Source organism: Falco cherrug, chromosome 11 (genome assembly GCF_023634085.1).
Source record: "Falco cherrug isolate bFalChe1 chromosome 11, bFalChe1.pri, whole genome shotgun sequence".
Taxonomy (NCBI): Eukaryota; Metazoa; Chordata; class Aves; order Falconiformes; family Falconidae; genus Falco; species Falco cherrug.
In genome coordinates, this window is record NC_073707.1 from 16,619,212 (window position 1) to 16,645,712 (window position 26,501).

The window sequence follows — 26,501 nt, forward strand, 5'->3', positions numbered from 1 at the left end:
CTTCCCAACCTAAACCACTCTTGGCAAAACATGTACTTAACAAGCGAAGTTCCAAGAATCCGCAGACAGAATCACAGAATGGTTGGGAGGGACCTCCAGATGCCATCTTGTCCAAACCTCTGCTCAAGCAGGGTCAGCCAGAGCAGCCTGCCCAGGACCATGTCCAGACAGCTTCTGAGGATCTCCATGGCTGGAGACTTGACCCGCTCTCTGGGCAACCTGTGCCAGTGGCCTGTCACCCTCACAATAAAAAAAGCGTTTCCTGAAGTTCAGAGAAAACCTCCTGTGTTTCCATTTGTGCCCATGTCTGGTCCTGTCACTAGGCACCACTGAACAGACCCTGGCTCCAGCCTCTATGTACCCTCCCTTCAGGTATTTACGTACACTGCCAAGTTCCTCCCTGAGCCTTCTCTTCTCCAGCATACAGTCCCAGCTCTCTCAGCCTTTCCTCATATGAGGGATGTTCCAGTCCCTTCATGATATTAATGGCCCTTGGCTGGACTCTAGTATGTCTGCATCTCCCTTTCACTGGGGAGCCCCATAACTGGACCCAGTACTCCAGGAGTGACCTCACCAGGGCTCATGGAAGGGAAGGGTCATCTCCCTTGACCTGCTATCAACACTCACAGAATGGTCAGGGTTGGAAGGAACCTCTAGAGATCATCCAAGTCCAACCTCCTGCTACAGTAGGCTGCACAGCATCACATCCACGTAGGTTTTGACTGTCTCCAGAGGAGACGCCACAACCTCTCTGGGCAGCCTGTCCCAGTGCTCCATCACCCTCGAAGAAGTTATTCCTCATATTCAGAAGGAACTTCCTGTGTGGCAGTTTGTGCCTGTTGCCCCTTGTTTTATCACTGGCCACTACTGAAAAGAGCCTGGCCCCATCCTCTTGACATTTAGTCTTTCAGATATTTATACGTATTGATATATATGTATATATCATTATGTGTAGATACATACGCTCTCAGTCTTCCCCAGGCTATACATTCCCAGCTCTCTCAGCCTCTCCTCACACGGGAGATGCTCCAGTCCCCTCACCATCTTCGTAGCCCTCTGCCAGACCCTCTTCAGTAGCTCCCTGTCTCCCCTGACCTGGGCAGCCCAGCACTGGGCACAGCACTCCAGATGTGCCTCACCAGGGCAGAGCAGAGGGGGGATCACCTCCCTCCACCTGCTGGCCACGGCCCTCCCAGTGCACCCCAGGGTCCTACTGGCCACCTTGGCCACACGGGCACGCTGCTGGCCCAGGGGCACCTTGCTGCCCACCAGCACTCCCAGGTCCTTCCCCGCAGAGCTGCCCCCCAGCAGGTCAGCCCCAGTGCTGGTGCGTGGGGCTGCTCCTCCCCAGGGGCAGGACCCTACACTTGCCTTTGCTGAACTTCACCAGGTTCCTCTCCGCCCAACCCTCTGGCCTGCCCAGGTCTGGCTGAATGGCAGCGCGGCCTCCCGGTGCACCAGCCACTCCTCCCAGTTCCGCACCACCCCCAGACTGGCTGAGGGTGCCCCTGCCCCTCCACCCAGGCCGCTGATGGATGAGCTGCACAGGGCTGGACCCAGCACTGACCCTGGGGAACACCGTGAGCTACAGGCCTCCAGCTGGCCCCTGCGCCGCTGGTCACAGCCCTCTGAGCTCCGCCATCCCGCCCGTTCTCAGCCCACCTCGCTGCCCGCTCGCCTGACCCACACCGCCTGCGCTCACCTGGGAGGGTGTTACAGGAGACAGCGGCAAAAGCCTGGCTGAGAGGTCAGGGTAGGCACCATCCACTGCCCTCCCCTCATCTACCCAGCCAGTCATTCCATCCTAGAAGGCCACTGGACTGGGCAGGCGTGGTTTCCCCTTGGTGAATCCATGTTGACTACTCCCGATAACCTTCTTTTCTTCTACATGCTTCAAGATGACCTCCAGAATGAGCTGTTCCATCACCTTCCCAGGGATGGAAGTGAGACTGACCGGCCTCTAGTTTTCTGGGTCTTCTTTCCTGCCCTTTGTGAACACTAGAGTGACACTGGCTTTCCTCCAGTCCCCAGGCACCTCTCCTGTCCTCCATGACCTTCCAAAGATGATGGAGTGGCCTAGCGATAACGCCTACCAGCTCTCTCAGCACTCAAGGGTGCATCCCATCGCGGCCCACTCCTCCCCACGCAGCCAGGACACAGTTAGCCTTGCCCCCTGGCCAGGGCTCGTCGCTGGCTCACCATCGGTTTGCTCCCCACCAGCACCCCGGTCCCTTCCCACACAACTGCCGTCCAGCCGGTCGGCCCCAGCCTGCGCTGGTGCAGGGGCCGTTCCCTGCCGCGATGAATGTCTCTCTCCAGCCTGTCGAGGTTCCACGGAGGGCAGCGCACGCCTCTGCTGCGCCACACACCCGGCACCTCAGGAGCGCGCTTCCCCGTAACAACGCCCAGTGCAGGCCGCGGCTCGGCTTCTGCGCGCCCCTCCCGGCCTCAGGCGGCGGGGACCCCCGCGGCAGCGCCTCTTCAGAGCGAGGACACCGCCGCCCGCCGCGAGGGGCCACCGCGTCGCGTTTACAGCCGGCAAGCCAGCGAGCGGGCACGGGCAGCGCGGGGGCCGGCCGGGCCGCCTCTGCCGCCGCGCGGGCGATGGCGGCCCGACCAGGCGGGAGCAATGGCGCGCCCAGCCCGCCCCGCGGAGCCCCCGGGCCGCCCCTCTCCCTCGCGCGGGCGCGGCCATTCCCGCGGCGTTCCCCAATTCCGCCGGGAGGGGTTGGAAATGCACTTCCCCAGGCGGCGTCTCGGGCCCGGAACGCCCCTGTCCCGAGGGGGCAAAGCGAAGCCCAGCGCCCGCAGCAGCCAGCGCGGCCCCTGCTCGGGCCGGGGGGGCGCGGTGCTGGGCCGCCGGGGCAGCAGCTGCAGCGGGGGGCTGCCCCCCGCCCCGCCGTGCCCCCCGCCCCGCCGTGCCCCCCGCCCCGCCGTGCCCCCCGCCCCGCCGTGCCCCCCGCCCCGCCGTGCCCCCCGCCCCGCCGTGCCCCCCGCCCCGGGCGGCCGGCAGGGTGGGCAGCCCCGCCTCTGCCCCAGCCCAGCACACTTCACCTTCTTCGGCGCGACCGCACAGGTAGAGCAGGTTTTTTAAATCTGCAGTTGCTTTCACATTTGGAGTTCTGGTGTTTCGTTCAAAGGCATGTCCAGGACAGGCTGTCCCTTTACCTGTCCCTGCAGAACGTAACTAATTAACTCATTTCAGGTGTGTGGAATTAAGAGCGCTCACCTGATGGTACCACATCTCAACTGGATTTACAGCAGCTTCTTTGACTGCTAAAATGATTTTGCAAGAAATATCTGAGGCAAACCTTGACGTTGTTACAGGGCTTCATACCTGCAGCTCCAACACTCAGCAGATCAGGTAGCCCTGGGACTACTCTTTAAACCAGGATGGAGCCCTCAAAGCCATGGGCATCCATGTGCACGCACAGAGGGCAGGTGAGGCGGCTTTATGGGACAAGTGACCAAGTGGTAACACAGATATGCCCTCTGCTTGGAATCAGTGGGAAAAGATTTGCTTTTCTATTTTTATATTATGTACCAACAGGATTACAAAACTGCGTTTAACTTACTGACTAGGAATGTCTCCCAAACAGATTAAATTTTAAATTCTTCTGGTTACACATGCAACTTTTCAACATAAACTCTACAGTATGTCTGAATTAATTCACTCACAGCTTGAAACAATGATCCCAAACCCACAAATGAACTGTCACTATCCAGCTCATTCATAAACCTAATTATACCTGTTTAAGAACTAACTTGAACTATTATACTTAATAATTTTTAATAGATTGGGCCAACTCCACAAAGACATCTAGGATTTTGCCTAAATAACGGAGTATCTTAGTTGTTGTCAATTAACTGTATTAGGCACCAAAGTTCTGCCTACACCCCGGAGCATGTCAATCTTGTTAGCATGAAGCATACCAGCAGTTTCTCCCAACAGGCACAATCCATGATAAAACACTAGATAAAACACTAGAAGAACACCTAACACGAATGCACAGATCTCTCCCCAAGGCTAAGAAGAGCAACAATCATCTCTGTGCTCCAGAACACGAGACGAAGCACGCCTTCTGCACTCAGTAACCCAAGTGCATTCGTTCACTAAAGAGTGAGAACCAGGGCCATTTTTTTTTCTGTCTGGGAGAACTAAAAGGCAGGTCTCCTACAGGAATAGTTTTAAATCACTAGTCTGCCAGGTACTTTCAGATATGGAAAGCACAGTCAACCCAGTTTGCCACAGCTGAACAATTTTGCCTGTAACAAGAAGAATCTACTATGTCAAAGACTGAGTGAAAATGACTTTTTCTGAAAGGAGACATCCAGACTGTGCTGTGTGAACTACTTAAAATACTTTACCCCATGACTGTCCTTGCAACAAGTGGTCCCTGGCATTAGGGGAGTACCCTGGCCATCAGTCAAAAGCCATCCGCATGTGGCATTGCCTCTCAGATCCAATGAATATTCGTTTCAAGCAGAGCGAAAAAGCTCCAATTGGAGATCCTTGAGCCAAAAGAGCCTGTTGCCTATGAGTTAAAGGCAACAAATGTAGGTAAGTAAACTGTTGAACAGGAATTGCTGACTAACCAAAGTGAACAACCTTCTGAGTTAATGCTCTGCTGAACACTGTGGTATTTCTTCTAGGCACACCCAGAAAGAAATATTTAGTTCCCTTCAGAATTAAGCAGTAAGTCTTTTTATGAGGGTTAAAAATTTGGATGTATGTGCTTTGATTCTGCAGTCATCACATCTAAAACATCCAATTCCTTAGTAAATCTGTATTGCATTTAGATATGCTGGGTACCAGAAATGCTTCTTTTCCCCAGACATCTATACAAGGAAAAAAAAATAATACTGAAAGTACTCCAAAGAGCCTGAATCAAAAAAAGCTACAGCAAGAAGACCAAAAGACCACAGTATTCACTAATAGGCACAGGAAACAAGCAAGTAGTAAGAAAACTGAATCCCCAAATAAACCAAACAAACTGTCAACCTATTTAGGAACAGTAATTCAGGATTTAAAAATCAGCAGAAGTGAGACAACAGTACTTAGAAGACTTAGAAATTAGACTGAGATACCTAAGCAGTCTGTGAGCATTAACTTCTCCTGTAGCAAAGTAAATCTGGAAAAATATCCAGGAGATTGTGCATGGATACTACAGGTCATGGTTGGAAAGATAAATGAAGCCTGATCAAACACACACTGGAACAGCAGCAACACAGTAACTGCTTCAGATGGTTCAGGGGAAAAACTCAGGGAGAAAAGAGATTTTGAAAGTTAAGCCTGTGAACAAAAAAAAGCAGAGAAAGCAATTTTAGAGCACAAGGGTCAAGTGATTAGCTGTTTTGATGACACATTTTTAATGTGAAAAAGCCAGGAGATTTCCCCTACATAACTATCTAGTGGTGCTAATACTACAGAATGAGATGCAGCTGTACATATGAGTACAGAAACAGCAACGGCTGATTTGCTAGGTGTTTCAAGACATTCTCCTGCAGTTTGAAACAGCATCCTCAAAGACCCAGGCTGCAGCGCTACTGTTACTAGGCAAAGTGGCAAAGCAATGGGTTTATCAAGAACAGTCCACCATTTTTCAGATTTAAACCCAGTAAAACCAGGATTACACAATAGATTTCACAGTATAAGGAAAGATCAAAGTTCATTAAAAAAAAGTAGACAAAATTTTCAAGGCATTTGCTGTGTGCTCATGGCTCAGCGCTGGAATCCAAAGTGTTCCTTCAATGCAATACTGGTACTAGATTAGTATGTTTGTGCTACAGGCAAATAACAAATAAACACACACCATAAATAATCTTTTTAGAAAAAACTCCAAATGCTGCAATGTTTCTAAACAAAATTTTCTAGTACTTGAAATCTGATACTTTCAAAAAGATTCTTATTTGAGCAAATGGCCTCTCTCTTTTGCTCTTGAACGTACCATAAATCCATCATACTTCATTCTAAGAACGCTGCAAAGACACATTATGAGCACACCTGGACATATAGCAATAAATTTAATTTAGTTTTACTCTAGCAAATGAGTTAACTTAAATAATGGATAAAACAATAAAACCTGTATTCATTAGGAAGCTCACAAAGCCCTGTTAGGAGATGGTGGGTCTGAATGCCTGTCTGGAGTTTCCTTCCCCTTCCTTAGCTTCATGGGTTCAACAGTGGACATGCCAGAAGTAATACTTCAGATTGAAAGTAAGGGACAGCTTAGATACTGGCATGCAAGTTTTTCCAGCTTTTATGGAATATTTGATTCTCCAAGAAGAAAAAGCCAGCACAAAAAAGATGTTATATCTGAACAGATGTCAGTGATTTTTAAGTACACCTCAAGGTTAAAAAAATATAAATCATTAGAGCATAACATTTAAAAAATATAGAAGAATGGAGGTAAATAATACATCCATCATCCCAGAAGCAAACTCTACTAACAACTGGGATAAGGATCATGTGATATTACTACTAACAGCAGTGTCCTATAGTTTATACAGTTACTCAATTTAGTTATTCTCTGAAGAATCAATTGCTTTCTCACAGAATGATTTTCAAATGTTGTACTTACTTTAGTCTTTTTCCATAGTATCATGACAATAATTACAAAATAAAGGCATACAACACAAAGGGCAATTATCTCAGCAGTGCACCACAAATTAATTCTCAAAGACCTAAACCCAGTCTGTAAAGTTCTGCATAGTTTAGAAAACTAGAAAGATACTGTAGCTCTAGCCTTTTCCTGTTTAGACTTTTATTTTTTCAGACTCTTAAGTCTGATGCACCTAAAATGCTGTGATGAGTCAAAAATCATTCTTGCAGCTTCTATATGCATTTGTTTATTGCAGTCGATAACAGCAAGCCAGTATTTACTTAGAAAGCTTGATTGAAGCATTTCCTGACTTGAAAATTCTCAAAGTTTCTAACATTGGTAAGGGGTTGCTGTTTTGTTTTATTGGAATCCTATAGCTGGTTCTGACTGCCAACACACTGTTTTAGAGTCAGAAGTGATTAATCTAGAAATGCTTAAGATGCAACAGGATAGGGCAAAATATAATTACTACTGTAAATTGTACAGAATGCTCATAAAAGTACCACAAGATACCACCAACCCTGAAGTCATGCTTAACCTTCTCTCCCATTTGGACTACAACAGAGTCTGAGAACTTCATGGGGGAGGTAGAAATCAGAAAATTCACCACATCATTCACCATCAAGGAAAGAAAAAAAAAGGGCTTATTTTATCCTCTAATATTTTTACTACACCCTCTGAAAACCTGAAGATCTTCCAATCTTTGTTACTGACACTTGCATGCCAATAATAAAACTACCACCAGTGTGGATGTATGAAACACATTTCAGACATTTAAATTCTGAGTCTCCCAAAACTGAACAGACCATATGCAGTGAAATCAGCAATACTACTAATTTAGTAAAGGTAAGAGAGAAATAAGTCTTAATGTACGCTTCTTTTCTATGTATACAAATAGAATTCTCTTACCTTTTGTTGGACTCTGGTTCTGATCTATAAATCCTTTCAAGTCTCCATTTGTGGAAGTCACACCAACCTGAACAAAACATTTTTGCAGTCTTAAAATACGAGAAACCTTTCTATGTTTTTTAGCATGCAACTAACAGTATTACAAAATTAATGTGTTCTACATTTCTGAAACATCATAATCCTACAGACAGTAGTCTAACAAGAGCATGAGATAGAAAGCAGAGGATCCAAGACATTTACTATGTATATATGAAGACAAACTGCAATTTTACCTAAGTTCTTACCTAAAAAAGCCCCTAAATATTCTGATACTGTACTATACATGACTCAAGCAGCACATTCTGATTATTATGGTGTAGGTCACTGTCCCCTCCAAGTCAAACAGGGCAACTGCCACCAACAACACAGCAGAAATCTGCCTGATGTCCAGTATTCTCAGTACAAAGCTGCAGTCTACAGGTCTGAGGAGATGTGACTATTGATGCATTATAAATACATTCCCTAGTCTTCAGAGATGAACTGATTTACCCTGAGGGTAAGTTACCAGAGGCATGGAGAATGGTGCATCTCAGAGTTTGGCATGTACACAAAGCATAGAAAGGTGGAGTTTGTATAGAAAAATGCAAGATCGCTGTTCTTGGATGAGAGAGGAAAGAGATGGAAAGTCCCTCAAATCCCAGCTAATAAGGGATGGGCCCAGCAACAACAAGTATTGGTAAGGCACTCTGCAGTTTCAGAGCGTTATGCTTGCACCACCTTAGTAACCTCTGTTGAACAAAGCATTTTGTTTTGCTTCCAAGACAGAAGCTGTGATAAGCACCGAAGGATTGAGCTCTGTTTGGAACAGTAGGCAATTAAACTAAATACCTCAAAATCTCTTTCTGAAATATTATAAAATTTGAGTACTTCTGTAAATAATTGGGACAAAGGGCTCAGGTATTCAAGTTAAGAAAAAACAATCATACAGTCAAAGATCAAATATTTGCTGTATTTTACAGATGTATGTAGTAATAATAGAACATACGCTAGGGCCACCTGTATCATTTTAATCATATCACATTAGAAAATAATTTAATTGCAGGCAAATTAAACAGTAGTAACATAACACTAAAATAAACTACACAAGAGCAACAAATACCTACTACAAGCATTCAATTGCACAGTCCCACTAGATAACTTGTATTTGGTAAGTAATTTTGAAGAGGAAAATCTGCATACAGCACTGTGATACACACCTTTGAAACTACTTCTGTTAAGACTTTTTTCACCATCAGGAACAACATACAAACATTAACTGTTGTTGTATTACATAAAATACTGCCTAAATGAGCTAAGTCCTGCTTCTGTAAACAAGCTCTTAGGGATGCTCATAGGTCATCAATTAATCTCAAATGTTGCCTATATCAGACTTGCTCTTTCCTGTCACATGCAACTACAGGGTCACATACTATTTCTAATGGGCAATCAAGTGCTTTGGTTGTTGCAGACTATGGTATCACCAGAAGCTGCTTTTGAAACGGCAAGGATCTCATTTTTTCCTCTCCATTTTCCCTCTTGTCTCCCACCAGGTAGCAGCGGTGCAGAGGCAATGAAGCAGGGCTGGTAAGGACATGGCCTGGATGTGAGTACAGGGAAGAGGAGGAAGACATGAGAACAAACACAAAACGTTTCCTATCACTATGGAAAACAGCAGCATTCTAGTGTGCTTTCTCCCGGCGCTTGGCCAGCCAGGAGAGCTCTTGTGGGAAGAGGTCACTGTGCTTCCTTCTGCAGAAAACGCATTCTTAAGATCTTTAAAACAGAGGTTTGGAAAGGTTACTAATTTGCATAGCATATAGCACCTGAAAGGGCCTTATGACTGCCAAGCCAAGATGAAAAGCCTTTTTGCATCATACTACTGCTGCCTTTGCACAGTAACAGTATCAGCTTCTCCCTAGGACCCCTGTTTTTGCAAGAAATAGAACACCATAAATAGGAGAAAATTTTAATTCAGAGAAGGAACAGGGGAGCCACAGGGGTAAATATCAAGTGTAAGATACAAGGGCCTTAACTCATTCCAAGAGAAAAGATAAGAATTAAAATTCCTATGAACATCTTCAAAGAGAGCACTGCAGTTTGTTCACAACTGAACTTTCAGCTCTGGATTTACAACTGTATGTTTCCCTATTGATTCATATCGGTGCTTCAGTTAAAACACTGAAGATGATACACATGCATTGTCAGACCAAGACGACTCTCCACCTATTATGAAAATTCAAACACTTACATTTAATTCTCTGGAAGATGTAGATAATTTAACTGGTTCAATACCTAAGAAAATGCAACTAAGTACTTGAGATGTTTTTTGTTGCATCTTGCACTTCAGCGATCCAAATGATAAAAAAATTACAGCAGAACTTTAGTTTGCACAGAAATACATATTTTCATTATGATGGTCCTAGTAACACATTTATAAAGACCATCCAATGAACAGGAGCCCTTCTCTCAGTTTTATAATCTTTGTATCTAAGTTTAGAAGAGCTTGAAAACAAACTTTAATTTCATGAGACCTGAAATGAGAAGTGTGGCAGATCTAAAGGAATTTCTCTTATGAAAGAATTATCTACCTAAGCCCTCAGACAAAACAAAGCGTGATGCAATATTATAATACTGCAGCAGAACAAGAACTTTATAGCATTCCACTTCAACGTCAGACAGGTCCCAGGCCAGGTGTTATCTGTATGTCACATAGTCACAGAGCAACTGTACCACCTACTGCTTTTGGGAATCTTGTCATTTCACTACTCCTAAGCTGAAACCAGCAAACAATCCCATGCATACACAGGTATCATTTATTACTTTTTGTACAGCTCATGTGGTATTTCTGCTTTACAACACTGCCCCTGAGTGTTTGGATTACCGGGCAGAGCAGGAGCAGAACTCCTACTTCTGTCCATCTGCAGCAAGACGAATCCAGCCATGAAGCAAGCACTTGACAGGCATCCGCATTGTTAAATACTTCCATCAAGTCCTAGTAGGTGAAGGGGTTTCCAAATGGGGCAAGGGGAAAGAAAAAAAGATTCACAACCAGGCTCTTGGATGGGGCAGACTGTCACGAGCTGCCCTTGTAGATTTATCAGCCTTCTTCACTGCTTGACATACTGTTCAAGTAGCAGAACTCTGCCTGCAATCCTTTTCTTCCCTTACAGAAACCAACTTTCCCATTAACCTGAAAAGTTTTTATTCTCTCTGCCCTAGAATTAATCCAGATTATAGCATGCAGAAGTTGTAAATAGGTAGTGAATCCATTAACTGGCTGTTTTCTTATACCTGTAAGCCCTAACAGACTCATTTGTAGACATACTGTAGTAGTATCACTTACAGAAGGAACTCATATAGGACCTAAAAAGGGCTCGCATCACAAACTACAAGAAACCTGCATGGGCTGTCAGTGCAGAACAGCTAATGTCCTTTACATTGTTTTTGAAGCAGGTCCTGTATAAGACAGGTTTTGAGGCTTGTTTAAGACCCTCTTGACCAACTTCAGCAGTTAAACTCATTCATTTTCTTCCACAGTGACATGTGAAAGAAGAACTAGTATAGCCATTTAACTAACCTTACCTATGATAAGGCAACCACCCTCTGAGAGGCAGCAACAAGTAACTTTACAAGCACATGTATATAAATTCAGATCAGACAACCAACCTAACAGTCTCCAAATAATCTGCTGCAGTCATATTATTTATTTTATCCTAAAAATAAAACTCTGAATATTTGCTGATCCCCCCCCCCCCCCCCCTTCTCAATACTGTCTTGGTGTCTTGCCTTCTTACCTGAAGGATGGATAGGAATGGAAGTACAAAACAGGCAAGAAAAACACATGATATAAGGAAAGAATGAAATAACCCATTATTACAGGGTGATTTAAATTACATCTAGGTACAATGTATATGGTAAGCACATAAATATCTCATCTCAAAGAGAATCCGTAACTTTTATTTAACATTTTATTATTCACAGCTGCTTTCATTGGTTTTCTAAGCAAGGTCAAATTTCCCATAATCAGTGTTCCACAAACAGATACCAGAAGCGTCCTACGTTTAGAGCAGGTCAGCAGTGAGCCCAGCCCTGGTAATTCTCCCATCATGTACTCAAAAAGTTAGCAAGGAAAAACAATGATGGGGAATGTTACTCATCTCACATACACATTCAGTCTAGGGAAACATTTTGCTATGTGCTTGAACCGCAAGCTTCCTTGGAGACAAGGTTGCTCATCATAGCTTATGCATGTGAGATGCAAAGACATTTTAGCCTAAGCTCACTGCACTTTGTTCTTGCGATGCATTAGGAGCACAAACATCCCCAGACTACTGTGTCCCAGTTGAGGGATAGTGATTTCAGAACATGGAGGTGATAGCTTCCTGATGGGTACAAGTTTGATGAAAGGTAAGTGCCCTTTAAGAGTTTTCCAGATGTCCAAATTCCAGTACTTTAAAGTTCCCTTTCCTTGATGCCTCAATGGAAAGAAAAAAAAAGTGAAGTAGAGAAACTCACTCCCTCAACTCACTCCGCAGACCATCGAAATATTTCAGACAGTGTAACAGACAAACACTAACCTTACACGTGAAACAGGTTTCAGGCTACAGAAACCCACAGATGTACTTTAAACTCTAGAACTCTCCAAATTCAGCAGCATTCTTAGGCCTTCTAACAGCAACTGCAAACACTAGGGCTGACACTACTGGTCTGAGTGTGCAATTCTGAGTAACTAAGATTGGGAAATCCTGAAGAAGTGCTACAAATTAGTACAGAAAGTATATGACCATCCTTGTTTTTACAAGGGTTAATATTGTTTATTTGTATAAACAAATAAAGATTTGTTATTTATTTTGCAAATCTGCTGAAAAGGTATACTTAAACATGAAAACAGAGTTCTACTTCCATCTGTACCACAGTAACTGATTTTCTGTAAATAAACCCAGAAACATTAACTAAGTAACTAAGTTTGCATAGTTTAATATGCAAAATTTCAAAGCATACATACCAATAAAATATTTACTCTATAAAATAACTACAGCGTTGCATTAAAGCCAACAACAAAAACATATTTTTGTATTCAGCACAAGAGCATGTTGCTCAGACAACGTCCTGTATCTGTCCTCAAAGGTTTTCAAACCCCAAAGCCCTGAGCAGCCCTAACAAAGCAGGGAGCAACTGGGCTCTGAATCCAAGTGTCAAAAAGCCTTATGCAAAGCACCAGAGTAGATGGCCTCTTGAGATGCCTTCCAACGTATGTCACTCTATGACCTTATCACATAACACTCCATGGATTTTACTGGCATTGGTATTTATCTTTTGACTGCATTGAACAAAAGGTCAAAACCACAAATGATTTGGATTTCTGCAGCTATTCCACATACATCAGTAGAATTACTTATTTATACTACAGTTGAATACGGCCTATGAAATAAGTAAGTCAAGGGCTTTGCATACACACATCAATTTATTTTCTGGTGTGGTCAGCTTGAATCAAACAGATCTAAGACATCTGAAAGCCTTACCTGGAACTACACACCAAATAAAACTATTAATAAAGCCCACAAAAAAGACCATTCTGAGACTTGAGAATTAATTTAACCGAACTATGCCCTTGGCATGAATCTAACCAAAAATGCACAAAAGCTTTTGCAGTTACTTAACAGAGAGCCACCCTAGGGCTATCTGCACTTTTCCTGTGGGGTACTTCCTGAGCTGTGTTGGTTCCTAAACCTGTCCAGATTTAATTAGACTGCAGGATGCCCTATCAAAGGCAGTCAACAAGTAAACTGCCTGGGGCCTGAAGTCATATTCACCTCACTGACCACCAAGCTTAATCAGAACTGTTCTCCACACAAATTGTGTACCTCAGGAAGCACAGATATTTAGGCAGAAAAGTAAGGTCAGAACGTTAGACATTTCATAAGCTTCCTCAGAAATCACAATAGGGGAGTCAAATATAGAGCCTCTAGACACCACATTAGAGGCTTGTTAACGCGGCAAAGAAACAGGAAGGCCCTCAGTCTTCCAGAAACCGAAAGTGTACCAACATTAGTAAAAAAATATGCCACCTTTACATTCTTTCTTGAGTTTTGAGACTTAGACTCAGTAGAAGGATTTTCCCCTGGTCAAAGGTGAGATGCTTCAAAAAAATGAGAAGCTCTCTGATAAATTTGGAGTAATGTTATAGGAATCATAGAATATGTCAAAGACTATCTCAAGTTGGAAGGGACCCATAAGGATCAGTAACAAAACAGCATAAAGCATTTCCCCAGTTATCAACCTGATCTACAGCTGAGGAAACTCCACATCCTTAAAGAGCTTCTAACCAGTTTACATTTATCAAAATACTGCAGAAGATTATGGGGTATGCATTTGTGGTATACAAAAATAAGACAAGATTTTTTGAATTTGAAAGTCTGTGTGTTTGATTTCTTGTACAGACAAATACAAGAAATCAAACACAAAGACCTTCAAATTCTGAAAGCTAGAAGTGACTGGCAGCACGCCAATATATATACATATATGTAAAAAAAGTAATACATGTTGTAGAACTGTACTTACATTTTTTGCCGTCATGTCAGACAGTATTGCTTTATATTCCGTAAAACCATAAGATATGCCTTTTCATCTTCACAGAATCTTTAAAATGAACATCCTGTAAGAAAATAAAATATCTTAGTATAAATACATTTTCAGTTACCTCTCAAGCTGAAGCTCTGCATCTCCAGAGGACAGGTTTTTTCTTTTACACTTTTTGATAAAATCAATCAGCACAGTAGTCAGGTCCTGCACAGATACTAGAAATGTACACTGCCTGTAACAGGCAGAGTAATCTTATAGATAAAGGCCCAATTCACACAGAGGCCTAACTACATTAACGTGCTAGCAAAGTACGTCATACCATTACTAAAATCTTGTAATTAAAACCATGCAATCATTTGCATCTAATGCAGACTGACTCTGAAAACTGGAAGTGAATTAATTCTCTCCATCGTGTCTCTTTAGGCTCCAACAACAGAGAAAGCTTCTAATTGCATCACTGCAGACATCCAAAGATTCTGATAAAAAGTAGGAAATACTATGAAATATATATACACAGCAAATATTAAGTACTTCTAGGAAACATCCAAGAAAAAACATTCCCGTTCAAACTCATCTTTTTAGTATTTTCAGGCTTTTTTATTAAACCTATGTAATTAGAATTATCATATTAGAATTCCAGGAAGAGACAAACATTTTGGTATACTGAAAGTACTTGAAGTGACTTGTTCTTTCAATCAAAGCTTCCAAAAGTCTTACAGAAAACGGAACAAAACAAGTTACAATGTTAACAAAAAAACCCCCGAAACCGAAACAAGTCAATGCTGGGAGCACAAACCAATTTAAAGATAGAATTAACTTGACAAAGGGTTTAAGTACTTCAAAAGTACTTTGTAAGTACTACTTGCTGTTAAAAAAATGGGACTACAAAAGACATCTGAGTTGCACTTGGATGTATAAGAAAGGAAGACCTGTTTGCACTTTCAAGTGTGGAATCAATTCAGTCAGATCTTTTGAAAGATCTTTTGAAAGATGCCTAAACTAGTTACCAAATATAAGTCATGACCACTTACAGCAGAACTCACTAGCTAAAAACGCAGGGTGCAATTTATGCTGTTTCCTCTGGTTTTTAACCTACAGAAGGTCTAAGAAATGCCAGTGTCTCCACCTCCCTCCTAGAAAAGCGCCAGAAACCGTTTCAGTAGTGTGCATAGCTAACGGGGAACTCTACCATCACTGCATTAGTGATTTTGGACAATCCAGAAGAATTTTAAATTCTAGGATGTTTCTGTAGATTTCTGGGTTTATTCAGTCATCATATCAATTAAACTGTTATTAGAGTTAGTGGTAAACATTTTGTTCAACTTAGAGGTGTTCTCCATTTCCTGTTGAATGAGTTGTATTTCTCTTCCTTAATGCCCCTATTTATTGCAACCATAATTAAGCAGTTACTCCAGCATATGAACACCACACAATTCTGTCTACTAAGACACTCTCCCACGAAAACTGTAAGTTTTAGTTTCACAATAAAACATCCAAGAAAATAATAAACTTTTTCCTCTGCTTTCTGAGAGCGCATTACAGAGATATATGTATTCACACCCTGGGGAAAGGGACTACTGGCTCTGCGTAGCAATCCTGAAACTTGAAGAGCCACAGAAAAGCCATAAACCTACAGTGGTCACAGCAAAGACCAAATACTGAATCCTTGCATTGCATCTGAAAATTCTGATTTATGTGCCTTATCTTTTTCTACCTTCCTCCTCTTTCCACACAAGCTCTTCAAATACATCTGGAGCTCTGGCCAAAATTCATTATGCAGTTTGACCTCCCCCTCTTGCTTTAAGAGGCTTTACAAGTAATTTACTCAAATAAAACACAGTTAAGAATACATTTGCTAACCAGTTTTAACCTGTTTACAGATAAGCAAACTAGTTTCATCTTCAACAAGTTATTTGCTGTCAAGCTTAGTGATCCAGAAGGTATTGTCCATAAACTATTACAGTCCTTTGCCACAATGCTCTTCAGCCAGTAGGAACAGTTGGTTTTCTTCCAGCTTTATGAACACATTTTGTCAAGCTCAAGAAGCCAGACTTTGTGACCCCACCATCTGCCACGACCTCTTGTCAGGTTCAGACAAAAGAACCTACACAGATGGCCTCAAAATGGAGGTTCTCTTCATTCCTAATTGCTGTTTGACAGCTTGCACCACACAGATAGAGAAACGTAACACTCAACCTTTTTGTTCTTTAGCTGGTTTCTACTGAAATGAGGCTGCATAAAGACAGGTTCAGAGCCCAAAGTACATAAAACACAGAGATTGCTTTATTTGAACTAAGGTTGTCCCTTCATAACCTAAGCCTTGGTTTATAAACCACTCCCATAATTTTGCTTTTTGGTCAGATACTGCACAGTACAGTGAATCAACTGAACTGTCCAACTTTGTAAACGTTCGAGTTAAAAGTTTCTAGAACATATGTTGTCTAATCACTTATACCAATAACATTAAAAATCCAGTCTGGCATTAAATGGCATTAAATTTACAAAAGCCCAGATAATAAAGCTCTAGTTACAACAAAACAGTACAAGAGTGTTTACATGTACCTATTCCTGTTGCAAGTTAAAAGCCAGATCTATTCTGAATTTCAGTGATACTGAAGCTGAATCCCAGCACAAGAAACAATGCAAAACAGTAAGCAGTTATCTGCAGAAAAATATCATATTCTTTCCTAGGTTTATTTTCCATGGTACAAAATCTTATTTTTAAATTATCCCTTTTAAGATATACATACTGGCTAAAACCTAACAGCAGAAAAGCCCTGTACCATAACTGTCAATTTTCTGTCCCTGAAAATTAAGTTTTACCAAACTTATCCTGGTTTTCTTTAGCTTTCTCCAGTTCTTATCAGTACTTCACACAGACCAGCATCACACAAAGATTCTCTCCAGTCCCAGAGGCCACTTCCACTTCTCAACAGAAAGTGCCATTTGTGTAAGTATTACATCAGTGTTAAACAACTACAAATTAAGACAACTATTGGACAGTTACCTAAATTGTTATGATGAAAAGTCTTCATGGAACACAGAAGATGATGTAGGTGTTTTAGTATACCAGAATGATCTTTGTCATCACCAAGGAGTTTTTTCAGTTACTTGATCAAGAGTATTGCAAAGTGAAAATTATTCAGAGTAACTGGGTCAGTTAAGAGGAAAGAAAGTGTCACCAGTTTCAAAAAAAAAAAAGTAATGCCAGCCTTTCTACTAGAAATTAGTTTATATTCTTCACACCCCTCTCTATATTACTAACCTTCAAGCTATGGTACTGCAAGGCTCATTTCAGAAGACAGCAGTAACAAAATGATTCCTTATTAATCAGTACAAGCTCAGTTTTAAACCACTAATTTATGCACAGCACCTACATGGATCAGACCATGTGTTACACATATGTTGCTTCACTCTGTCTCAGTTTTCAGACCAGGAAAATTTCAAAATTACAAAGTACTTATCAGAAATCCACCTGCTCCCAGGAAGTGTCTCCCCATCTTATTCCTACAAAACATTTCAATATCCAACTCCCTTTTGAAGCGACTGAGATTAAAAACGGTCAAATTTAGTGAAAATATCTGTGTGTACTAGCCAAATTAATGTATTGGCACCCCGAGAAACAAAAATACAACTTTGTTACCAGATTTCTGCAATTTAAATTACAGATTTTGCATCTCTATAAGAAGATGCCATTGATTTGTCAACTTTTTTCCCGAGTCTTCTTCAGATGACTTAAGTCCCAGTTTTATCCTTTATTTACGTACACAACAAATAAACTTGGCCTACAAACTGCAAAAGGCAGGAATATCCATGTCCATATAACATCCAGCTTGTCATTTAATGTAGAACTTCAAAAAGCCAACCAAGGGGTGTATTCAACAAGCTGCATACACAGAATGGGAAATAAGTCACCATCTTCAGTTATCACACAGATAATTTTTATTATTACAAGACCAGATTATCAAATATCAAATTTTTATTTTGAAAATAGTATTAGAAAGTAGCTCTTAGGAAAATCGGAAAGGAACTCCCACCATGATGTGTTTGATGAAGGTCTTGTAGGTACTAAACTTATTTTTCCAGTTTTTACTGTAAGCCACTGGATGCCTTCAACAAAGCCCTTGTATATAACAGACAAGGTAATTAGAGAGACTGACCAAAGGAAATCTAAGTGACTTGACTGCTAAATTATATGAGGAGTTTTTAACAAAATAAAATAACTTAAGAGTAGTGAGTTTAAAAGCTTCATTGTTTAATCATTTTTATGTGACTTAAGAGACTGCAACCTACGAATCCAAAATACAGAAGTTTTCACTACTACGTGACACGAAAACAAAGTAAGCATGACCACTTTAAACCAAGATGCAAATGGAAGATACAACAACTGAAACCTAATTTGAAAGTGAGGTTCTCATCTTGTAGTTTGGGGAAACCAGGTGACAGAAGAAATCTGAAGGAACAGAACCAAGTAAGTACCTGCAATTGACCAGGTTCTCCCAAGTTATGTGACTGAGCAAAATGCCAATGTGTGATCAGAACAAATTAACCGACACCTCCTGACAACAGCAGTTATCATGACTCAGATTTACACAGCACAAAAAACCTGGAAGACTAGACAAGGCCTACATGTAAGTTCAATTGGTATAAACTGTAGCACTTAACTAATAACTCACATGTACTGTGGCTTGATAAAAGCACGTAAGGGGAAATGCCCCTTTAAGAACCTCTTGCTGTATATATTGAGGCAACAAACTAATCAGATCCCCTACAATACTCTCAGACTTGATCCCAAATGCTACATCCCCGTTAATCCCACTGCCTGTGATATTTATTCTCACTGTTGTAGATATAACATGACTAGCAAAAGCACTGTTGATGGAGGCTACTGAATATCTTGAACCCCAGGGATGAAAACAGGTCTGAGTGGATGTACAAGTGACAAGAACACACAACACAAGAACAAAATCCAAAGCTGTAATCAAACTCTCCCCTAGATGAAAATGCCTGAAGTCTCCATGCACTTAACAGCACCGTTGAGCCTCAAGTTCTGCTGCTTGTGCAGTCCTGACAGTGCCGAGACCCAAATCCCATCAATCCGGAACTAGGTATTCCTTCCCTCAAGGGACTCAGTTTGTTAGGCATGCTCTTAGGCATGCCCGATGTCATGTAAATACTAGTGGTAAACCATGTGTGTAAGAATAGAAGCAGCACTCATGGCTTATTTCACAACCAACAAGGTGAAGCATGTCCCTTACTGCTCAAATAAGGAGGATGTTACATTAAACATGTGGAATAATCTTAGGTAGCTGAACCTCTGAAAGCTCATTTTAATTCCCCAAACTAGTCTACTGTCATTCAAGATAAAAGTTCATATGGCTTAACATCAGAACAGCGGATAACATCCATGCAGCCCTTAAAGTAAGATGATCTAAAATTTTTGAGTTTTATAGACATTTTTATCAGCACAGATATGCACAGATACATTTGGAATTAACAGAAATTTAGCTGCCATTCTTTTAAGTAGACAACCTATTGTGTAAGCTCACCTTTTGCTCTCTAACTAGGTTTCTAGCCCAGGGTTTTTTCCATAGCCAACTACTACACAGGGCACAACATTTGGGAATCTACTGCTTCCATGGGAAAAGGCACGTACAACTTCTTTTCAGAGTAAAGAGCACGCTGTGTTTTTACAAACATATTTTTTGCCTGAAGAAGTTTCCTGTTAGTAATGGATTGACATTTGAAAAAAATTTAGTGATCCATATGAATGACTACAATATCTTGCTAAGACAGTCTTTGTGCATTGCCAATAATAGATTAGCTCCTCTTTCAATTACGCTCAGTTGAAAAAATCTTTTTTGACTACTGAGACGTCAAACAAGCTTCTTGCTATCACCAGCTTGCATACTGCATGATGTATCAGAGAATGCTCTAGATATTAATCTGGTCTTGTAATGAGTTTTAATTTTGAGATTTTAAAATTTCCGGAGTTATCAGTACTTTGATAAACACATGGAACAGTTCAACCACCCTGCTGAGATACACTTTTGTCTACACCCTGCAGCTGAAAGCATCTTAACATCCAGTGAACTGAAGATAATTTTACATTTGCATTTAATTAAAAATCACCAAGTTATATAGGGATAAAGAACTTGATGATGGAGACTTAGTTACTATTTCGTACATTCTCCTTGTAATTTGCTAGAAGCTTTGTTCTAGTTTAAAGCCATAATTAACTCTACTTTTGCATGGATTGAAGATTATGACACTGTTCACCGAAGGGTAAAGGTTACAAAAAATTTAATGCTTTTTTAGTTATAATTAAATTCAAAGGCAAAAGGGAATTTTTCTAGTGATGCACAAGCTCTCAAATACTGATTATAGCACGCAAAATTATCTAAAGGATACAGTTCCATGAAACAAATTGCACTGATGCAAGATCCTATCCCTGCTATCATTACTAAAAGGGTTTTCTCACTTTGCCCTACTTGTTCTGCTTCACATTCCTTCCCCATGCTATGTGCTTTCAACAGCTCCCATTTCTACCTGACTACCTCAATGAACCAATTTAGTTCTAAAATTGTCAGAATAGCAACAATGGGGCTGAAAGGGGGAAGAAGAAAGTTTTCCATATGCTGCAACCCACTGGAAGTTCAGATGACCATCTAGGCCTGTGCACAGGACAGGACTAACCCTTTGCACTTAGCAAACTGCTCAGCTCAGTCTGGTTTGCAGAACCATCATGACTCTTTCCAAAAAAAAAGCATTTATGATCTCCTGAAAATTTACTTAAGGATTGAAATGTGACAATAGATTGGATATGGTTTGTTTGTATGAAGACTACTCCATGCTTTTTAAGAGTTCACTGGAGTCTGTGCATGCTTCAAAAACCCATTAGGAAGAAGAGGGATGTTATGTCTTCAGATCATAGTTTTTCCAATTTCTTATACAGCAAGAAGCAGGATGAATAACTTGCTTTTGACGGACAGAAGATGCCTGCTGTTACATAGAATCAATACACAGCTTGAAATTTTACCAGTTGTATATACAAAGTTATTAAATTTTTTAAAAAAAATCTAAATGTATTTACAATTATGTTATATTTTAAATAAACTGAAGCTTACGACAATCAGATTGCACATTTAAGAGAACAGAAATATATTTTTTAAGCTGCTCAAGTCTCAAGGTCAAGTCTATAATGAAAGGAAAAGTTACCTCTTTCCTTACAATAAATGGAGAGCCCATGTACACAAAGGGTTTTTATTTCACTCTGGGGACATAAACTCACTTTCACTTTCAGTTCCTAATCTCATTCATAATTATTGGTTATTTTACCACCATAATTTCTATTAAAGGTCAATTACTGTTATTCTGGTAATTACAGCTATTGGTCAGATAGGAAAGGTTTAATACTTAGATGACCATTATGACTCACAAGTGACTTTTAATATATTAATGGCCTGGAATTCACAAGCTTTAATGAACAAATACTGATACATTTGCTTTAAGACTTTAATTCCCACAAATATCATTATAATAGCTGCTACCAAGTTGAAGAATTCATCTATGCAACTTCACTAAAAGTTCATAGCCTGAAAAACAGGGCATACTTGTAGCAACCTGCCAGCTTCATTCTGAACATATGACTTTATTCTTGTGACTTTTTTTACACTTACATCTTGGGCTGAAATTCCCAGTAACAAAACAGTGAACAAAAATGGTCATTTACTCATGCAGAACACATCTAACATACCATGAAGAAACAAACTATGAGTTCCTACCAAAGCAACCTTTTCATGCACCTTCCCAGATGATATAGTCACCCAAACAGAGGTTAGTAGTAAGGGCCTCTGTGGAACAAAAGAACTAAAGAGATCGTAAGACAGAATTCAATCATTTGCTATTCCCACCCAAACTGAGGCAAATCTGGCAGCAACAGGAACCTGATGAAACAGGAGAAACCTGACTTACCAAACAGCAGAACATGCCCTAACTTTAACAGGGAAAAAAAATAATCAAGCTGCAAGACCAGAATTACATTCACAAATGGACTTCAGTCTACAGAAGTTAACAAAAACGTTTGGGACACAGGCACCCCGTTCACTGTTAGGACAACAGCTATCTAGGAACAGGAGAAGCAGCATAATCTCAACTACCATCACTGCTTCCTCTTACCACTGTTCTGTAAAATTTCACTGACTGCAATGATGTAAAACCAGTCAAAAGAAAAGGAACATCATCTTTATAAAATGGATTATTTCTAGAAGCTGTTAAGCAACAGCACGTTTAGAAGCTTTGTGAAAAACTTGCCTGTTAGTGTCTATCAAATATCCTAAAGACTGTAAACCAGGAAGATCACAGTGCCATGGGGACCCTGGATATTGCCTTCAAAGATACCTCTAAAGGAGCCCCCTCTGCAATTCATGCTTAACTGATCTGTGAAGTTAACAGTATCAAGTTGTCTTCTACCTCTCTTTTAAACATTATCACGAAGTCAGAAATAATGAAATTGCATCAACACCTGAATTGCTGCAGCTCACAACCAAGGGTACTAACAAAACCAATGCTTATCTTTTTCCAGCTTAGTTTCAGTCTCTATTGTGACAGCCAATACTAATGTGAGCTATCTAAAGCATTATTTTATCACCAAGTTAGTGCTGCAAAAACCTAAAAATTTCTATAGGTTTCAGTAACAACAAGTATTATCAAAATGCTACTATTCAGTAGGCTTTGGATTCTGCAGGCTGTGTTCTGAAAGGCAAAGAACTTCAACAGTAGTATGTAAATAGTCAGATCTAGCAGTTATTTCAAATAACATCCCTTTTCATTTAATTACTATTCTGTATTTCACTAGAAATATGACATTCTAGAAAGCTATGTTTTTGTTACAGATCCTACTAACACATATATTAGTACACACATTATTAGCTTATATTACAATATATAGTGGTCTTCCAAACTGAATTATCATAGGCATACAGTTTGATTTGCTTAGACTGGTTTTTTAAATGCTATTAATATTGGAAAGTATGAAACTTGAACAGTCTGTAAAGACCTTTATTGGAAACTGTGCTCAGGAAATCAGACAAAGTAGCAAAAAAGTTCCGTTAATGAAACTGTAACAGTAAGATCACTTACTACTGTGTCACCTTTTTGCGAAAGAGCTATAGTCTACAAATCAAGTGACAAGGAGGGGAAAAGAATTGGTATCAGTTCAACACTGGATGCTACAAACACCACATAAACAATCAGACCAGGAAGTTGTTAAAAAACTGTCACTCCCTACCACACCTGCACCTTTTTACATATTTCCTAGCCTATGCTTAGTTTTTCAGATCCTTCGACAGGCGTTTATACTATCAGCTCTGAGCCAGTATACATACTGCTACCACACCAAGATATCTCGACTTTTTCCAATGAATACCTAAAATTTTGTGATAAACCTGTCTGACTCCAGTGGCTTCTTGGCTTTGCACGCGAGAAATCCACAAGTGTATTTCCTTGCACGAGACTAGACAGTTTATTTTCCCTGTTTCAAGATTCACTGTTGATTCATTATTAGTCATGCCCTGTGAATGTGATTGGGAAGATAGAAGAGAAATTCTTAATCATTTCACCAAGAAGTATGTAGAAAGAGAGAACAATTTAAGAAATTGTCGTTTAATAAAGACAACCCTAAGAACCCTATTTTTAGGTAGTACATCAGAAAAAATGCAATTCCAAGAACTGACTTAGACTAGCTCTAACTAAAGAACTCATTCTACTCCACATTAGGATGCACAAGTTTAAAATATTACTGTCTATATAGTATAGGCTGTAGCTTCCGCCTCCTAACCGTATCAGGTCACTATTCTATTGCTTTTAGAGATTTGCACTAAACTTGCCTGTAGGCAGTGAAGAGTTCTGCACACTTAAACCAAATAACACCATAAATTCTTGAAGGGGATGGAAAGATGGAATTTTGCTTCCTCTTTTTTTGCGCTGTGAGGGTGCTCACAACTGTCCAGGAAGCATGTGCAGATGCACTAGAGGCCCCTACAATAGCGCAGAGCATATATGAGAGCAGACAAAGATAAAAAAAAAGTCTTCTATAGTATTGACATCCCTTGCAAAACACCACTGTGCCCTTTGCCCATCTGATTTCTTTGGCCTATCCCCTTTACACTGGATAGCTGCTGTCAAGATGCTGTATTGAAAACTGCACCTTATCACTTTGTAAAGTGAGGTTGCCAGCCAGAACCCTCTGCAGCAATAAAGAGCACTCCTATCAGGAGCGTATGTTTTCTGTGAAGTTAATTACATCAATATAGCTCAAGTCAAATGGCTTGTTTTTGTTGTGTTATAAAAGTGATTTCTGTACAAACGGGAAGTGGTTATAGGAAAGTCCAGTAATTTCACAGTGAAATAAGATCACTCTTAAATTCATCCATGACACAAACTTGCTAATATTTAATAATTTTCAGTTTTTTCCTAGTATACAACTACATCATTTGACCTATTACTCCTTCCTCTTCTACAGGCATGAGACTCACTTCACAAGAAAGTTTTCAAAGGATAATAATTTATCCTTTTTTACTTTTATGACCACCCCACCTGCCAAGCCTTGTCTTATCTATAATGCAAATTTTTCCTTACTTTTTCATGTTTCTTCAAAGTGCTGTTTGTAGCACCCTATATGCTATTTTGCACAGAAGTTCCTGAAATTCAGTACTTCACTATGTACAAAACATCTCTGCATACACATAGCATTGGCACAAATAAGGGCTGTTAAGTACCATGCTGCATTTGTTCTGTAACACTGATCATCTGTCAAAGAGCCTTTGCCCCATGGGTACAAGTCATACATTTTTTTGTATGAGGATATAATACAATCAAATGAAGTAAAGTTAATTCGGGAAGGGTAAAGAAATGGAGAAAAATTTATTCACTTATCTTTCAGTTTATACTAGAACAACATTATTTTTTAACCAAATGTTATATCAGGTTACAAGTATTTACATCACACAACCTCCAAAGTTTTGCTTTGTCTTCTTGTCAGCCTAATTAAACTACATCAGTGACAGCAGTTGAAAAGAAAATAATCTATCAGCTGCTGGAAGTATTAGTGAAGAGTCACGAAAATAATTGACTTCCAAATTATGAAAACTGACCAAGTAAAAAACTTTAATTTTTAGACCGTATGTTAAATCAGATCAATTTAAACTATTCACTTTCTCTGCCAATTCAAAAATTTACAGAGAAAATAAACATAAAGTCCTTTCTACAGAGGACAACAGCATAAGCTCTCTGCTAGACAGCTCAGCATCACCCCTTCACTCGGGGAGGGAGCACGCTCTCTGATGTGGTTTTCCTCCACATTTCAAGGAAGTTTGCTTATTCCGTATTTTCCTCCTATTGTTTGTACTCTGACTCCCAAAGCCGGTATTTGTATTTGGCCGTCAGGCCCTTTGCGGCTGAGACTCGAGGCAGGCCTGGAACTCAAAGGGCGCAGGAAGAGGCGTTAAGTTTTGCTGTTGCTGCCGCCGGAGCAGCCCTCTCGGGGCGACAGCCGCCAGGCACAACCACCACGCTGCGGAGTTCAGGCCGTACCCCGCGCGGCCGCGGCCCCGGCCGGCCCCTCCTCGACCCGCCCCGCGCCCGGCGGGGGCCGCCCAGGCCGCCAGCCCCCTGCCCCACCGCGGCAGCCGGCCGGGGCCGCCCCGCCGCCGGGCCGGGCCCGCCGCCCTCAGCGCGCTCCCCACAATGGAGGCGCGGGCGGCCCGGCAGCGCCGCTGTCACCCGCCGGCCGGGCCCGCCGCCGCCCGCAGGTGTCAGGCACCGGCTCGCGCCCCTCCCGGGACGCAGCCGCCGCCCGCCGCCACCTCCCCCGCGTGCGGCACGGCCAGGGCGGGGGGCGGCCGCGGGACCGAGCCGCCAGCCGGAGGGGAGAGGGGGTGGGGGGCGGCCGTTAGGCGTCGCGGGAAGCGGCGTCCCCCCCCGCCGGGAAGAAAGACGCTGCCCTCCCTCACAGCCTGCGTCGTCCCCCCCCCCCCCGCCCCGGCTCCCCGCTTACCCGCAGGCCCGGCAGCGGCGAGGGAGGAGGCGGAGGGAAGGCGGTGGCGCGGGCCGGGCCTAGGCAGCGGCGCTGAGGCGACGAAACGGCGGCGGCCCCTCACCGGCGGCCGCGGCAGGGAGCCAGCCGCTCCGCCCGGCCCCGCGCGCCGACGACGCCTCTCGGGCGGGCCGGCGCCGCGCACCCACCGCTCGCGAGGAGGCCCCGGGGACGGGAGCCCACCAGGGCCAGGCCGCGAGCCCCGGCGCGTGGCAGCGCGAGCGCTCGCAGCGCCTCCAGCCCGGCCGCCGCGCGCTCCCCCCCCCCCCCGACCCCCCCCCCCCGCGCCCGGCCCC

At 42.0% G+C, this 26,501-nt stretch overlaps 1 protein-coding gene across 4 annotated transcripts in view; it reads right to left on the bottom strand.

The window, feature by feature from the left end:
* TFDP2 (transcription factor Dp-2) overlaps positions 1-26,501 on the bottom strand; it is a 63,157-nt gene that overhangs the window by 36,578 nt on the left and 78 nt on the right. For 2 of the 4 annotated variants that reach the window (XM_055723439.1, XM_055723436.1), the window contains exons 1-3: positions 26,167-26,471; positions 14,091-14,184; positions 7,512-7,578 (exon numbers count right to left, since the gene is read on the bottom strand). In XM_055723439.1, coding sequence (XP_055579414.1) covers positions 7,512-7,578; positions 14,091-14,105 — 82 coding nt within the window. In that variant the 5' untranslated portion in view covers positions 14,106-14,184; positions 26,167-26,471. Of the gene's footprint in view, positions 1-7,511; positions 7,579-14,090; positions 14,185-26,166; positions 26,472-26,501 lie in introns of those variants that run through there. The other 2 variants (XM_055723437.1, XM_055723440.1) reach the window with 2 other exon arrangements.